Raw genomic sequence first — 14,952 nt, forward strand, 5'->3', positions numbered from 1 at the left:
GCTGATTAGCCTTACCAATTTTAAAGAAGGCAGAACTGAGCCACACAATTTGTGAATAGCCTGAGGCACATCACATGTTACTAGATGTGTGAAAGTAGAACTTGGCAGTCCTGATTCAGTGGCACCTGCTTGAACAAGTAGGAATATTCTTACCCTGCAAAAACAATCTAATAATTAATGTGCTTAATGCTGAACAGAATATCAAGGAAGCCATAATGCCTGCCAGAAAGGACATTACACAAAAAAAATTAGAGTTGGCATCATCACAGTCTCTGAACACAAAGGGATGTTCAGTGTTAGAATCAGATCATTATCTGTGTTACTGTAATGCTTTGGAATACCACCCAAGGATAAGGTCCCCATTGTACTTGGCACTGTTAAGAACAGCAATAATGAAGACAATCCTTAGCTTGCAATTTAAAGGTTGCAACATGTGGATGATGGACAACTGGGGTAGTGGTGGTGGTTGGCAGGAGGAAGCAAAAACACTGTTTAGTAGAAAACCAGGATCACATTTGTCTAGTCAATGTCAGATGGGAGTGATCTGAAGTATCCGTATGGGTATGGCTTAAAGACGGGTTTAAGAGAGCAGCTTTACAAATTGAACAGGGAATTTTGCCTATGGACTAGGAACAGCATGGGACGCATTTATGGAAAGGAACAGACAACAGGCAAATTTAAGCTTGAGTCAATCTTGGAATCTACAGCTACACTAGCTAGTAGATCTTACAGAGCAGGGCTACATGGTGAAGGGCAGTAAAAGCAAAGACCAAACGGCTAGTATGTATTTCCCATTTACTCACCTTTTGTTCTGTTTCATTTGTAACTGCTCAGAATATAAGGTGCTTTTTACGTATTTTACAAATGGTAAGAAAGAGGAACTTATATCTACTTTTGTTAACACCCTATCTTTGTGTCTCATACGTTACGCTTAAACCTTTTCCATGGGTTACACTTTACATAACTCCAGAGAAAGCTGTGCCCTACCCCCTTTGACTAAATTGTGCACCAAATGAAAGTGAGCAGGGAAGGAGTTACACCTGCTTGGGTTAAGACACTGTCAGCAGCAGTTCATTTCTGGTTATGTCCAGATTGCAGGCTTCTGTTGGAAGCCCAGAGATCTCCTGACGGAAGTCTGCTGCTGCAGGAGCTCTCTGCTGACATCCACAACGAAGGAGGGATCTGTCAGCAGAGAGGGTTTTCCCATGTGGATGTGCCAAATGTTGGGGAAGCCTCTCCCAAGAGAACTGTTGGCAGGAGATAGGCAAATTACACAATGTATTTGTATATCTTTTGCTGACAATTCTTGGCAATTTAGACATAGCCTGTGTGGGATTTGACCAAGCAAAACTGAGCTGACCTAGCCCTAAGATATGAGGGTGCCTGGTTAGAGCAGACAGCTGGGGCGATGGGATGCTTGGGTGGTGGGGGTGCAGAGGTTTGGAGAGGGTGAGAGCCCAATACTCCTAGCTTCTCTCTTCTAGTCAACCCCATGACCCACCTCCAGGTCCTAGCCTGGCCACCTCTGCTAGCCCAGGGCAGGGCAAAACACAGTCCCGGGGCCAAATTTGGTCTGTCAAGCTACTGGATCCTGCCTAGAGATGCAACAGGGAGCCTCAGACTGGCTTCCTGCCTGCCCTGCTCCCACAGTCCACTCTAGGGAAGTGGCTGTGGGGCCCTGTTTGCTTTTCAAGAGGTGTGAGGTGGGGGCACAGAGGGGAGTGAAGAAGGTTCACTTGCTGTTCCCCTATCCCCTACTCAATCCCAGTGGCTGGCATCTGCCCAGAAATCAGCCAATGGAAGCTTCCTGGCCAAAGCACAGGCAGTGCCTCAAGCACCCACCTCCCTCCCCTCAGGCTCTTTTCCAGAGACATGCATGGCCAGGTAGACACAGAGCCTGCTTGTGCACCCTATCCCCTTCCTTCCCCCAACCCTCTGCCCCGTCCTACATTCACAGCTCACATAACCCAACCTCTCTGCTCCCCTCTCCTTGGCCTCTACCCCCTAACCTTACACCTCCCTCCCCTCCCTAGCTCCGAGACTTCCCCCCGTCTCTGTCCGAACCTCCCTCCCAGACTCCTGCAGCCCCTTGGCCACTTTCCAAATTCTTGCTGTGGCCGCTAACCAAAAATTATTGCCTGGCCCAGTCTCTGGGCACTCGCACAGCTAAGCGTGGGAATCAGCGCCTTATACAATTGCACATGCGCAGTTTGGGGAACAAAAGGCGTCTACTGCGCATGCCCCCAAATGTTGCTCACTCCTTTCCTGTGCCCGCCGTCTGCCCCAGCGTTTATTGCGTCATACAGTTGAGCCGCAGTACAGTGCGTCTTGCGCAGGCGGTTGGGTCACTTCCTGTCTCATCGAAGTACTTCCGGTTTCTCTTCCCTTTCCCCCCCTCCTCCGAGCCAACTGAGGAGGCGGCAACAAAATGGCGGCGTCGGGTGGCGGAGCGGAGACCCCCGGGGAGCCGGGTTGGGAGGTGGCGGTGCGGCCGCTGCTCTCCGCTTCTTACTCGGCCTTCGAGATGAGGGAGCTGCCGCAGCTGCTGGCCTCGGTCATCGAGAGGTGGGACTGGGAGACGGAGGAGTCGGTCCCTTTCCCTTCTCCCTGAGGGCGGGGATCCGGTAGGGTCCGAATGGGCCCCAGCAACCCTCCCGCCCCGTTCGTCTTGTAGGGCTCAAGGAGCCCTCCCCTCTTGTGTGGGGGAGGATCAGGGCTGAGCCCCTTTAATGCTGCCCGTGCCCTGAGCGGACGGAGTCTTGCTCCCGAGCCTCCGGACCGGCGCTCGGCGCTTTCCTGAGCGGCTCTAGAGGGAAACCGGCCAGGCTCGCTGCGTGCTGCTGTGGGCCGCTGTCACGCTGGTAGCAGTGCAGCCTCAGCAGTCTAGGGGAGGCATGGGGAGGGCTGGGTTGGTCGGAAGTTCTGCTCCCGGCATGCCAAGGGGCGCTGGCGGGCGAGAAGGTGTCCGCACTTTCCCATTTTCAGAGCGGGGTGGAGTGGCGCTTTAAGTGCGCACAGCGGACGCTAGCCGGAGGCTACCATGGAAAATGGAGCTCCAAGCAGTGAGCAGGAGAAAACACCCTGGTAGGGTCTCTGGCACCCTGTCACTTCCCAGCCTCGGATAGTCTGGGCTTAGGTGCTCACAAGTGACAGTAGTTAATAAACACTTAAACACTGTTTTACACCCTTTTTCTCCTAATTCCTATAGCTGATTAGTGTCTTGTAAAAAAAAAAAGTTATATCTGCCTCATCCTGGGTAGATGTACACTGACATACTTTAGACTGAACAAACCAGCCTAAATGTAGTACTTTAAAGACTAACAAAATGGTTTATTAGGTGTTGCGCTTTTGTGGGACAGACCCAATCTGAAGAAGTGGGTCTGTCCCACAAAAGCTCAAGACTGAGTAAATCATTTTGTTAGTCTTTAAAGCACTACATTTAGGCTGCTTTCTTTTGTTGGAGCACAGACTAACACAGCTGCCTCTCTGCTAATATTTTAGTTGCGTTTTTCTGTGTCTGTAGTTAAAATGCATTGTGATCTTATATGCTGCATAATGCAAACTATTGTGATTCTTTTATGATGGCATGCTAGAGTTTAATTTGATTAGATTACATCTGTTTGGATTTAAGTTCTATCACTGGAATTATTTTTAAGGAATGGGGAGGCAGAAATTTTATTCAAAGGCAAGGTTCTCTGATCTGGTTTTTATCAGTAGCTGCTGGTGTCTCATTTTGAGTACATAATGTATTTGCCAGTAGGAATATACTTTGATGCTATTAATGGTTTATTAAGTAGATTTTGTGTAGCCTAAATGTATGCATGAAAACCACCACATAAATTTCAGTTACAGGGAAATGTAAGTCAAAATTACTTATGAGAAAGCAAACCTCCTTTTCCCCCTTTCCCTACAAGCTCAACATATTAGGAAAACAGGTACAATAAAACACCGTTTTGCCAAATTAAATAAAATACCCAGAGTAATAGACATCTAAAGCAGGAATCTCTTCCTGCATATATATAATTGTTCACTAGAGATCTCTGTGTTTGTGCCACTTAAGAGCCTTCTGGGCAAATCCTAGTTTTGAAGGATCCTGCTCTGTCAGGGAAGCCTCTTTCTTGTGAATCTCAGCTGTTGAAAGGAAATTTGTCACCACCTTAATAAAACACATTTTGCAAAAATGTTGATAATTGCGGTGGCCTTATGTTCTTCCTTCTGTAATGAAAATGTTGGGCTGATTTAGAACAGTGATTCCTCATTATTATGTGAACTGTTCTTGGAGGGGCTTATCTAATGTGTTGAGTGTCCTGCAGACCTCCTGAAGCTGATGGGAATTGAGGGTACCCTGTGTGTTGTAGGATTGGACCTCCTGCAGTAGACTCTGTCCCCACTGCAATGATGTTGCATAGCCCTATGGATTTGAGGACACTTAACTGAGGAAGAAAACAGAAGATAATGCATATGTTTGTATTTTAAACCAAGCTTAACTTTTAGAAGAGATGCTAGGAATTATTTTCAAAAAGATGCTGTTGTGTTTTCTCTTGGGCCTACTAGTAGCTATAATTCAGGAAGTCTGTTAGATGCACAGTTACCATCATAATAAAAGCATGATGCAATGCAGTCCCAATAAATAAAGAGTGCGTGTATTTAAACACTTTGAAATAGCTTTCGAAAATAGATTGTCCTGTTTTCCTGAAAACATCTTCCTTTAGTTCTTAAGTTGGGCATTTGTCGCTTAATGGAAGAGTTTTCCTAATGACCAAGATGTTTGGCAGCCAGTAAGTTCTGGCCTTTAGGTAAACTTAATTTTGAATTATTAAATTAATTATATGAAAGAGTGCCATTAAATTGGAGTCTAGCATATATATCAAAGTTTTTCTGTGTCGAATAGGACAGACTCAGGGAGATGTTCATACATTAACACCACTTCTTTTTTGTCAATGTATGCATCTTCAAATGGGGTGTTTTAGTGATAACTATTGTATGTACAGGGTCAGATCCTGCACCACTAAAGTTAGTGGGAGCTAGCTCAAATCCAGAAAGCACAGTGAGATCCTGTCCCTGGTTAGAACCTCTAAGTGCTACTGAAATACAAATATTACATTCCATTACTAATCTGTGTGTTTTCTCTGAGAGGGTTCTGCTTTTATGCGAAATAAGATTTTGTCAATATCAAACATTTGTGACCCAACATAATTTACACAGTTTAATTTTACTGTTCATTATTTATAGAAACAGACCTGCTGATTATATAAATTGACTGTTCTTTTAATAATAAAATCAAATCTCTCATCTTCAAATCAAAATATGCTACATTTAATTTTCCTGCGTTCTGGTCCCTCTGCCTTTGGCATCACATAACCCTGGGTGGGATTAACCTATCACGCAATTTGCCTTCCTCTCATTTGTTGCCACTGCTTTGTTGTGGAACTGCCAAATTGTTGAATATGCTAGCATATCCAGAATGTTCTCACTGGTTCTCTTTAAAATACATCACATATGGGTATTGCTGCTAATTTAGGATTATGCTCAAAGAGGAGAGGAAAACCTAGTGCTCAATCTGCCTATATGAGAATATGTACTTTAGAGAGCTCTGTTTTCAAGCCTCTAGATCCTTTATCTTTGGATCTGTGGCAAAAGTAAATTGTATTCAGAACTTCTAAATTATTAAATTTAGGTTATTATGCTACCCTAAATTTACAGAGATTTTGCACATGTAGTTAGTAGGAATTATTCTTGAATCTAAATTAGGGTTATAACTTGAGTAAATACTGGCATGAGGTATGAAGGGGTGAACCTTAGACAATCAGTGGTTTGTTTGTTTTTTGTTTTTGTAACTGTCAAATTAAACCGTTATTCCTTCTCTATCCTTCTGAAACTTAAATAGTTCTAAATTTAAAACTACAGAACAACTGTCCTCATCTATCAGGAAGGTACTGTAGCACAGTTTATTGTATTTCAGATAAATTTTGAAATAAGATGACAAAATATGACTGGAAAATAGAAAAGGGAGAAAGACTTGTCATTAACTGATTACTACACAGGTTAGCTGGGAATTGTCCCTTGTCACCTCCTTCAGGATGTTTAAGGTTCCACTACCTCACCTGTGTGCTAGTGTAAAGATATTTTTCCTGCTGGAGATAGGATATCAAACCTCAGGGTTCACTGTTATGATCTAGTATGAAAAAGGTATGTACTCCAAAGTGGCTGGCTGAAGTTGCTAAAAATACTAGTAAGAGTACTGGTAAATAATGAATGTACTGCTGTGGATATTGCTGGAGCGTATAAATAGGTATGTAGCCAGGATAAAGGAGTATTATAATCCCTCTTGTTTCCATGGATTTAAGAGGAAGCTGTGGGAGTATGTCTAGATAAACACTGAAAGTGGGAGAGTTTCTGTTTCAAATGCCTAATCTCTAGGTGGAGGCAGAAAACTAGGACTGGGATTTGTTAGCTGGATATTGAGAGAGGCAGGTTAAAGTCAGGAAACTGCAAAGTTACCTTCCACTTGTTTTCCATTTATTTATTTTAACAGGCTGAGAATTTTTCCTCTGGTCATACCTTATTCCTTCATTGATTTTTATTTGGTGAATAGTCACAGAGGTAGCCGTGTTAGTCTGTGTTGTCACAAAGGAAAAAAGTAGTTATGTCATGTTTTAAAGACTAATAAAATAGTTTATTACATGATGAGGTTTCATGGGACAGACCCACTTCTTCCAGATCTGGAATAATCTAATAATGTAGTAAATTGTTTTGTTAGTCTTTGAAGTGCTAGAGGGCTGCTTTTTCTTTTTAAAAAAAAGTATTTGATTTATTGCATATCTGATCAGGATGACAAGGGAAATAATTTTTGCCAGTTTCTTATTGCTGCGTGGTCTGCCACTGATCACGGTCATGGAATTAAACAGGGATCCAGAGAGGCTGTTATGAAAGTGTTATCAGAGTGCTAAAGCACTCTAATTGCTCTTGGATCTCTGTCTGCTGCCAAAGCAGTGGCAATTGGAAAGGATAAAGTCACGTGTGCAGTCAGACAGTAGGCAAGCATGGAGAGTTGACGGAAAACACTCTAGTGAGAGAAAGGATAGCCTTCTGTTTAAAACCCTGGACTGTGACTTGGATGACCTATGCTCAATTCTCCCTCTTTCACAGACTTAGTGTTATCACATGCAAGTCCCTTAATTTCTCTATGAATCAGCTATCCTGTCTGAAGTGAGAATAATGCTTCCTTTTTCTTGCTTTTTTTCTACAATTGTTAGCTCTTCAAGGCAGGGTTATATCATCTTGTGTCTCTGCAACTCACCAAAGTGGAGTCCTCTCATTTGAGCAGTCTAAATGGTACGGGAATGTAAATGACTAAATAATAATCTTACTGTGTTGGGAGTATTCTTACCCCTTCTCAGTGGGGCAGCAGGTTATATTTATATGCAATAAAAGTCTTGCATTTGCCAGAAAGTTTAGAAGTTATTAAGAGCCGAAGAGTACCATACTAGGTCAGACCAAACATCCATCTATCCCAGTATCATATAGAGTAAATCCTCGATTTAGTGGACTTTGGGAACAATGGACATCCCCCTGTTGTTCCCAAAGTCCACTGGGGTCTGTAAAATCACCCCCCACCCAAAAAAAAAAGTTAAAGGACTTACTGGGGGAGCTGTCACCTCCTCCACTGGAGCCACCATGCCTATGTGGTGGATCTGGCGACAGCTCATCCAGGCTGTGCGGTGGCCCCTCCAGCTGTGCGTGGTGAAGTGGCTCTGGTTGCACAGCGGAGCACCTTCAGCCATATGTGGCGCCGCAGCTGCAGAATTACAGGGCTTGTCCACCTACACAGTAGGGTCCAGCAGCTCCTTCAGTGGGGGGTAGGGGAGGGCTTGGATTGGGGCTGGTGGAGCCTGGCAGGGGTGGGTGTGCAGGTAAACCCTCGCATATAACAGACTTCTGGTAATAGCGGACAACCTTCCCCCCATTAGTCCATTATATCGAGGGTTTACTGTATTCCGACAGTGCCCAGTGCCAGGTGCCCCAGCGGGAATTAACAGAATAAGTAATCATGGAGTGATCCATCCCTGGTCTCCCCTTCTGACAAACATAAGTTAGGGACACCATTCCTGGCTAATGGCTAATGATGGACCTATCCTGTGCACACTGCTCCCTCCACTGCCTCCTCAGCGCAGCTCCAGGAGGGCAGACTTGGCCACCCCTCCCCTCAGCTCTCTTGCAGCCTTAGTTCCTTGCTCTGCCAGCTTCCTCTTCTGGGGCTCCCTACCAGTGTTAACTCCTCTTGTGGCTCTGGAGACTGCTGCCGCTTAAAGTTTAAGCAGTAGCAGCCTCCAGAGCTGCAAGTGGAGTCAGTGGTGGCAGTGCTTAGAGCCGCACGTGGCTCAGTTGCTGTGACTGCCTTGAGGGTTGTGACCCATGGGTTGCACACCACTGGTGTGTGTGTGATATGACAGCCACATAACACAGTGTCACTACCAGCAGTGCCATTGGCCTTGGGACAAAGTGGGAAGGGGGCCCAGCTCTGCACCGGGAAGGGGGTGGGGCCAAAGGCAGTCAGTCCCAAGTGCTACCCCCACCAACAGCTGTGGGCAGCCAAAGCAGTGCTGTTGTGGCATTTCAGAGGGGCCCAGAGCTCTGGCTGCTGCCACTGTCAAAGTAGCAGCAGTGGCGGATGGAGCTCCCTTTTGCAACACTGGCCCGGAGGACGTTTGGCCCGCTTTGCACTCTCCCTGCCCCCATCAGCAGCCCGGTTCACCAGAACTGGCAAAGATTTGTCAGTGAGGAAAATACAAGTACTGAATTAGCTGTGAATACTAAGCTACCTTCTCATTCCAAGGAGGCACATCAGTGGGGCAGTGTTTAAAGCTTGAATTGCCACTGCCCCTGTGATATTTGTTCTGTGGATATGTAGTCTTTAAAGATCTTTCATGGGTAGGCATGGGTTTTGATTTGACTGTTTTGAGATGACATTAACATTTCCCTTGCTGGGTCTGAACAGTTTGTTTCCAGCATTGGGATCTATTTATGTGGGGAGCAGAGAAAATCATAAATGAATCTTTGAGGCCATATCTCTTTGCATTTGGGACAGAGTTCAGCAAATATATTTTTCTCTAAACATGTAGCAGCTCTCCAAAATCTCCCTTCCTTTTCTCTCTTAACAAAGTATATTTGTCAGTGTAACTGACTATTGAATCCTCTTTTCAGCAGAATTGCATGAGCCCTGGCTGGTTCTGTGCTCTGACAGAGAATGAAAGTTAATGCCTCCGAGTTCTAGTAAACCCCAGGAAACAGTACAAAACTTACGGGCTACGGTTATACTACAGTGATCTTACATCACTGTCAAAAGAGATGTCCTGACAAACTTCTGTCAACAAAGTGCAGCCCCATCTATAACCCAATTTAAAGAGTGCTCTGCTCTGTGGACAGAGTGGCTGGACTGCCCAGCCACTCTCTCGACAAAACAGGCACCTGGAAGCACAGCAGACAGCTCTGCCCATTGTTCTGGATGCCCTGTCTGTCAAGAAAAGGACCCCACAGAGCAGCCGCTCAGCTTTTTTGTCAACAGAATCTGTTGACAGCAGCATTATGCCTTGTGGCTGAGAGGCAGAATGCTGCCGGTGAAAGTGCTGAGTTTTGTCAACAAGCTGTTGACAAAAAGCATTTTGTGTATGGACATTCCACCATCAGCAAACTCACTAGTGTAACTGTAGCCATAGGTAGCTCAGATGAGACTGATCCTCTGTTTAAAAAGTAATAGAAAGGGATCTTGGGAGTAATAGAATATGCCAAACTCTTGAAGGCCTGAGGATAAAATGTGTATTGTGTCAAAATTCTCTGCTCAGATCCGTAATGGATTTTGACCTTGGTATTTTTCTTTCCCTGTTTATGCAGAAGTGCATGTGGATGATGTCAGAGCTCCTTGCATACAAGTCAAATGCAGATGCTGCATTGCACTTAGAAAAAGTTTTTATTTTAATTTTTTAAATATATATTTGTATGGCCCTACCAAGTTTACAGCCATGAAAAATATGTCATGGATTGTAAAATCTGGTTGACCTCCAAACCTGGTCTTTTGTGTGCTCTTATCCTACATCGGTGTCAGCAACGCCCAGCACTTGTGCCAGGAGTGTAACATGAGCTGATTTTCCCTGGCATGCAGGCGGGAGCTCAGCCCTGCCTCTCCTACCCCCATGCAGTTCATGGCAGCTCTGCACCTCCACCCGCGGGGGCTCCTCGGCAGGGACTGGCAGGGGCTCTGCAGTACTGGCCGCTGGTGGCAGCGGCTCCACACCTCTGGGGCTCCCCAGCCAAGGACAGGAGCTCCATTCCCCTGGCTGCCTTTGGGCTCCACAGTGGGACCCAGCAGCACCTCCTTGCCCTTGGCTGCTGGGGCTCCAGGGCCAGTGGCTTCACGTCTCTGATGCTACCTGGCCAGAGCTGGCAGCGGTTGCTTGTGGGGCTCCCCAGCTAGGGCTGGTGGCTGCTCCACCCTGCCTCCCTGGCTGCTGGGACTTCCCATCGGGAATAAAAAAAACGCATTTCACCCCTCCAGTCCAATAGCATGCTACAAATCAGGAGAGCTGAGGAGTCAGTGACCCGTTCTGGGGTATGATTAATTTTCTATGAATGAGGTTCAATCTCTGTTTTACTGGACCACCAGCCTGTTCAGAGACCATCTGAATCTCAAGTTGTGATAGTACAGCTGCAGGCTTGGAAGGACAGGGACTGGGATCCCAAGCTCACGATCCATACATTTCCAATTCCCACTTCACCGTGGGGTTGAGGGAGGGAGAGATGTCTCAGTGGCCCCAGAGAGCTTACTGGAACATGGGCAGTGTGCACAAAGACCTGCCTCTTTCATGCCAAGTAGAATATCCTGCTCAATTATTCAGCAGAGCTGGCTCGGAAAGAAAAGAATCTTTTTGTGAAGGGGAGGGGGAGGAAGGAAGTGAGGTGGCTGAAATAACAGCTCAGGAGAGAGTGTGCTGGGTGTATACGTGCGGTCTTTTGTGGTTTCTTAGTGATTGGGGCTGTGGCAACAAAGCAACAAATCAAGCAAACTTTCTAGCCAAACCCCCAAGTTCTGTATTAAGGGAGGACAAGCTCAAAGGGTGGGGGAGAGCATGTGAAGCCTCCCCTCAGGGAAAATCTCTCTCAGGTTTGGTATATGTTGATTTTCAAAAGCAGTGCTCTTCTGGTTCAACCACAAGATAAGGGCTGGATGCAGAAACACCTGCATGAGTGGGGGCGCTTTGACATGGGTTCTGTAGGTCAGACTTCACGTTTGTTTGAATAAAGTGTATGTTTGGGTGCCACACTGCAGCTCACTAGCCAGTCCAGGGGGAGCCCTGGCAGCCAAGGGCGTGGACCGTGGATGTTGCTGCAGCAGAGAATCTGAGATAAGAGGGGATCAACCTGTATTGAAATCACAGACATTTTTAGATATTTAAAAAAAAACCCCAGTAGGTCAAAGAGTTAACGACTGAAATGGTAAAGCTCTGCAGCTTCATTTATTTATTAATGAAGCTGTTGTAAGTAGGACTATTAGTGACTTTAAAAGATACCATCAGTACTTGAACTGTGCGTAGAGATCAAAAGGTTAAATTTCAGCACTCTGCCTTGGAAGGATTGCTGACCCCTGCCCTACATGATGATGCAGATTTCACAGGGGAGACCAGAAACAGAGAAGGAGCCATGTTAGTCTATGTAGTATTAAAACAAAACAGCAGTCAAGTAGCACTTTAAAGACTAACAAAATAATTTATTTGGTGAGCTTTCGTGGGATAGACCATCTGTCTGAAGAAGTGGGTCTGTCCCACGAAAGCTCACCTAATAAATTATTTTGTTAGTCTTTAAAGTGCTACTTGAGTGCTTTTTTGTTTTGATATAAGAGAGCCCAGTGTTTCTCAAATGGGAGGGTCCTGATCCAAAAGGGAGTTGCAGGGTGGGGTTCCACATGGTTATGTTAGCAGGATTGTGATAGTGCAGAAGAGAGGGTGACCGGAAAATGGTGGCTGTTGGCTGGATACCCATCTCTGAAGGCAGCATCCTACCAGCAGCAGTGCACAAGTAAAGGTGACAATACCATACCATGCCACCCTTAATCCTGTGCTGCTGCCTTCAAAGCTGACGGCTGGAGGGTGGTAGCAGCTGACTGAGAACCTAGCTCTGCTGGCAGCAGCACAGAAATAAGGATGGCAGTACCACATCATGCCATCTTTGCTGCTGCTGCTTCTGCTGGCAGTGGTTCTACCTTCAGAGCTGGGCTTCTTGCTAACAACTGCCACTCCTCAGCTGCCCAGCTCTGAAGTCAATGCCATCGCCAGCTGCGGCGCAGAAGTAAGGGCAGCAGTACCACAGCTCCCCTACCGTAGCCTTTCTATGTGTTAATTAATGTCACATCTTCAAAGCACTCATATTCACTGTTATTTTGTATACCTGATTTACTTTCCTGCTGTATTTTCTTGTTGCAGTGAATCTGAAATCCTGCACCATGATAAACAATATGAGCCTTTCTACTCCTCCTTTGTTGCACTCTCCACTCATTACATCACTACAGTGTGTGGTCTGAGTAAGTGTTCAACATGTTTTGGCTCTTAATTTCTTGTTTACTAACTGGGAGATAATGAACAGGGATGTAATTCTTTTGGTAATTGAAGTCTTGTTAATGAAGGGTTTGTGGGTCTGATGCTTGCCAGCCATTGTTTTGGCAGCCTCTTTACAAGAGTGGGGGAAGGCATTGTAGGCAGTGTTTCCTGTAACCTGTGCACTTGTGTGCCTGCTTGAGAGAGAGAGAGGTGCCATCCAGTTGATTAGCAGAGCGCCCGTAGCTAGCTTTTTGGTTTCTACTGATAATGCACATTCACACATGCCCCAGTGCATGTAAAACTTACTCTGCACGTGGAAGAGAAAAATCCACATGGATGAAAGAGGAGACGAAACATTAGTCATAGATAAAATCTGAAACAAAACTGATAGTGAATTCTTTGCTTTGACTTTTCTCAGTAGTATTTATTGAAACCTTTTAGTGTCATTGTTATGCAAAGTAGAGAATATCATTAGAGTATCCCATGTATCAATGTGTAGTACTCCTTGCACCTGTGTAGATAACTATCTTTGTTTTACTGATGTCCCTTGTATATTATCTAATAAAGAAATAAGCTAAAGTATATCTTTTAACAGCACAGTTGGTCACTCTGCAAGTGGTTCTGTTAAAGTTACTGTGGGTATGTCTGTTTTTATCAGGGATCGGTGCTGCTGTAATTGCTCCACTGGGGGTTGATTTAGTGAAGACATGCTAAATTGACCACAGCCCTCTTCTGTTGACTCAGCAAGGTGCAAATGTTGCAATAAGTTGACCTATGATTGTCCAGTTTCACAGTGTAACTTAGGTCAACTTAGCCCCGTAGCATAGACCAGATCTCTGACTAATTGTGGAGTGAGGCGCCATTTATAGGAGTCTTGGGATCAGACTTTTTCTTCTCTGTCTCTCTCTCTTTCATACTGGTTTCTTCAGTATTGTTAAGACTGTATTGTAGTGATTTAACTTGAAGAAGGTGCAGTTAAGTGATACAAGCCTTTTATTTTTGTAGTACCCAGGAATCAGCTGCAGTCAGTGGCAGCTGCTTGTAAAGTTCTGATTGAATTCTCACTACTGCGACTTGAAAACCCAGATGAGGCATGTGCTGTCTCACAGGTGAGTAGAAGGGTAGAATTTGAGGATAGAAGCTGAACTGTATCTTTGAAAAGGTACATGGCTTCATCCTTGGTGTCTGTTCTAGTTTAATTTAAGGAGCTGTTTAAGACACAAAACTATTCTAGAGATATTTGATTTCATGCCCTGAAGGGATAACATCTAGCATCTTGTTGCCACTAACTTGGTTGAATAAGAGTGGAGTTGGGGAAGAGAGAGACAGGAAAAACTTCTTCAGGGACAGAAAGTGATCTAATCCACTTTCTCTTGCTTGTGTGCAATGCAGGATATTTGTCACCTACTGGATCTGTCATGTTAGTGCCTTTTTTCCAGAATTCCTGTGTGCAGACAATAAGAAACAAACTCTTGTCTGGTCATGTTTTCCTCTCCTACAAAAGGAGAACAGCTTGTCAAGTTTTACAATCCTTTAAAATCCTAAATGTAAACTGGCTTCTAAGGTCCTGCCAGTGTGATCTGTTGCTTGCTTTGAGCTCATGTGCACTACAGGAAAAAATGCTTCTTCAAGTGCTATTCTGTGGCCAGGAGAGGACTGAAGCCCTGGGCACTGTCTTATCTGCTATTCATTCCTTTCCATGCTGATAGATGAGAGATCAGCTTTGGCCTTTGAGTTTGTGATGGTCTGAATCATCCCCTGTAGGGAAGAAGCAGTGTTGAGGGGAAATATGCATCAAGAGCATTTGACTGGTATCCTCCTTTTTGTAGAAACACCTGATTCTGCTGATAAAGGGGCTTTGTACTGGCTGCAGCCGTCTGGATAGAACTGAAATTATTACTTTCACAGCCATGATGAAATCAGCCAAGCTGCCTCAGACCATCAAAACTCTCTCTGATGGTGAGTTCTTCAATGTAATTTTATCACATACTTGTTTCAGTGCAGTACTTCCTTTAGGTATACAGAGTATTGCACTTTTCTTTCCCTCTGCTTCTACTCCACAGTGGAGGATCAGAAAGAGTTAGCCTCTCCAGTGAGCCCTGAACTACGACAGAAAGAGGTGCAGATGAATTTCTTGAATCAGCTGACTTCAGTTTTTAATCCTAGAGTGACGGCATCACCATCTCCTGCTCCAGAGAGTCAGGTGGGCAAACAGCTTTAGAATAGAAATGCCATGTTCCTAATATCACTGGTATAAGCATAGAGAAGGCAGAAGGCTATAGAAGATGAACAGGAAGCTTTCAATTTTATATACTTTGAGGTTTTTCTACATTGGCTGGATCTCATTTAGGTGTGGGCAAGTGGC

The 14,952-nt window shown here is 45.0% G+C and overlaps 1 protein-coding gene across 4 annotated transcripts in view; it reads left to right on the forward strand.

Annotated features, from left to right (window-relative positions):
- The first annotated feature begins 2,286 nt into the window (after positions 1-2,286).
- The window catches only part of UBR4 (ubiquitin protein ligase E3 component n-recognin 4), a 137,156-nt gene continuing 124,490 nt past the window's right edge, over positions 2,287-14,952 (forward strand). For 2 of the 4 annotated variants that reach the window (XM_075018176.1, XM_075018179.1), the window contains exons 1-5: positions 2,288-2,565; positions 12,474-12,571; positions 13,593-13,696; positions 14,417-14,546; positions 14,651-14,790. In XM_075018176.1, the coding sequence (XP_074874277.1) occupies positions 2,429-2,565; positions 12,474-12,571; positions 13,593-13,696; positions 14,417-14,546; positions 14,651-14,790 (609 nt within the window). In that variant the 5' untranslated portion in view covers positions 2,288-2,428. Of the gene's footprint in view, positions 2,566-12,473; positions 12,572-13,592; positions 13,697-14,416; positions 14,547-14,650; positions 14,791-14,952 lie in introns of all 4 variants that reach the window. The other 2 variants (XM_075018177.1, XM_075018178.1) reach the window with 2 other exon arrangements.

The sequence above is a fragment of the Carettochelys insculpta genome, chromosome 23 (genome assembly GCF_033958435.1).
Source record: "Carettochelys insculpta isolate YL-2023 chromosome 23, ASM3395843v1, whole genome shotgun sequence".
NCBI classification, from domain to species: domain Eukaryota; kingdom Metazoa; phylum Chordata; order Testudines; family Carettochelyidae; genus Carettochelys; species Carettochelys insculpta.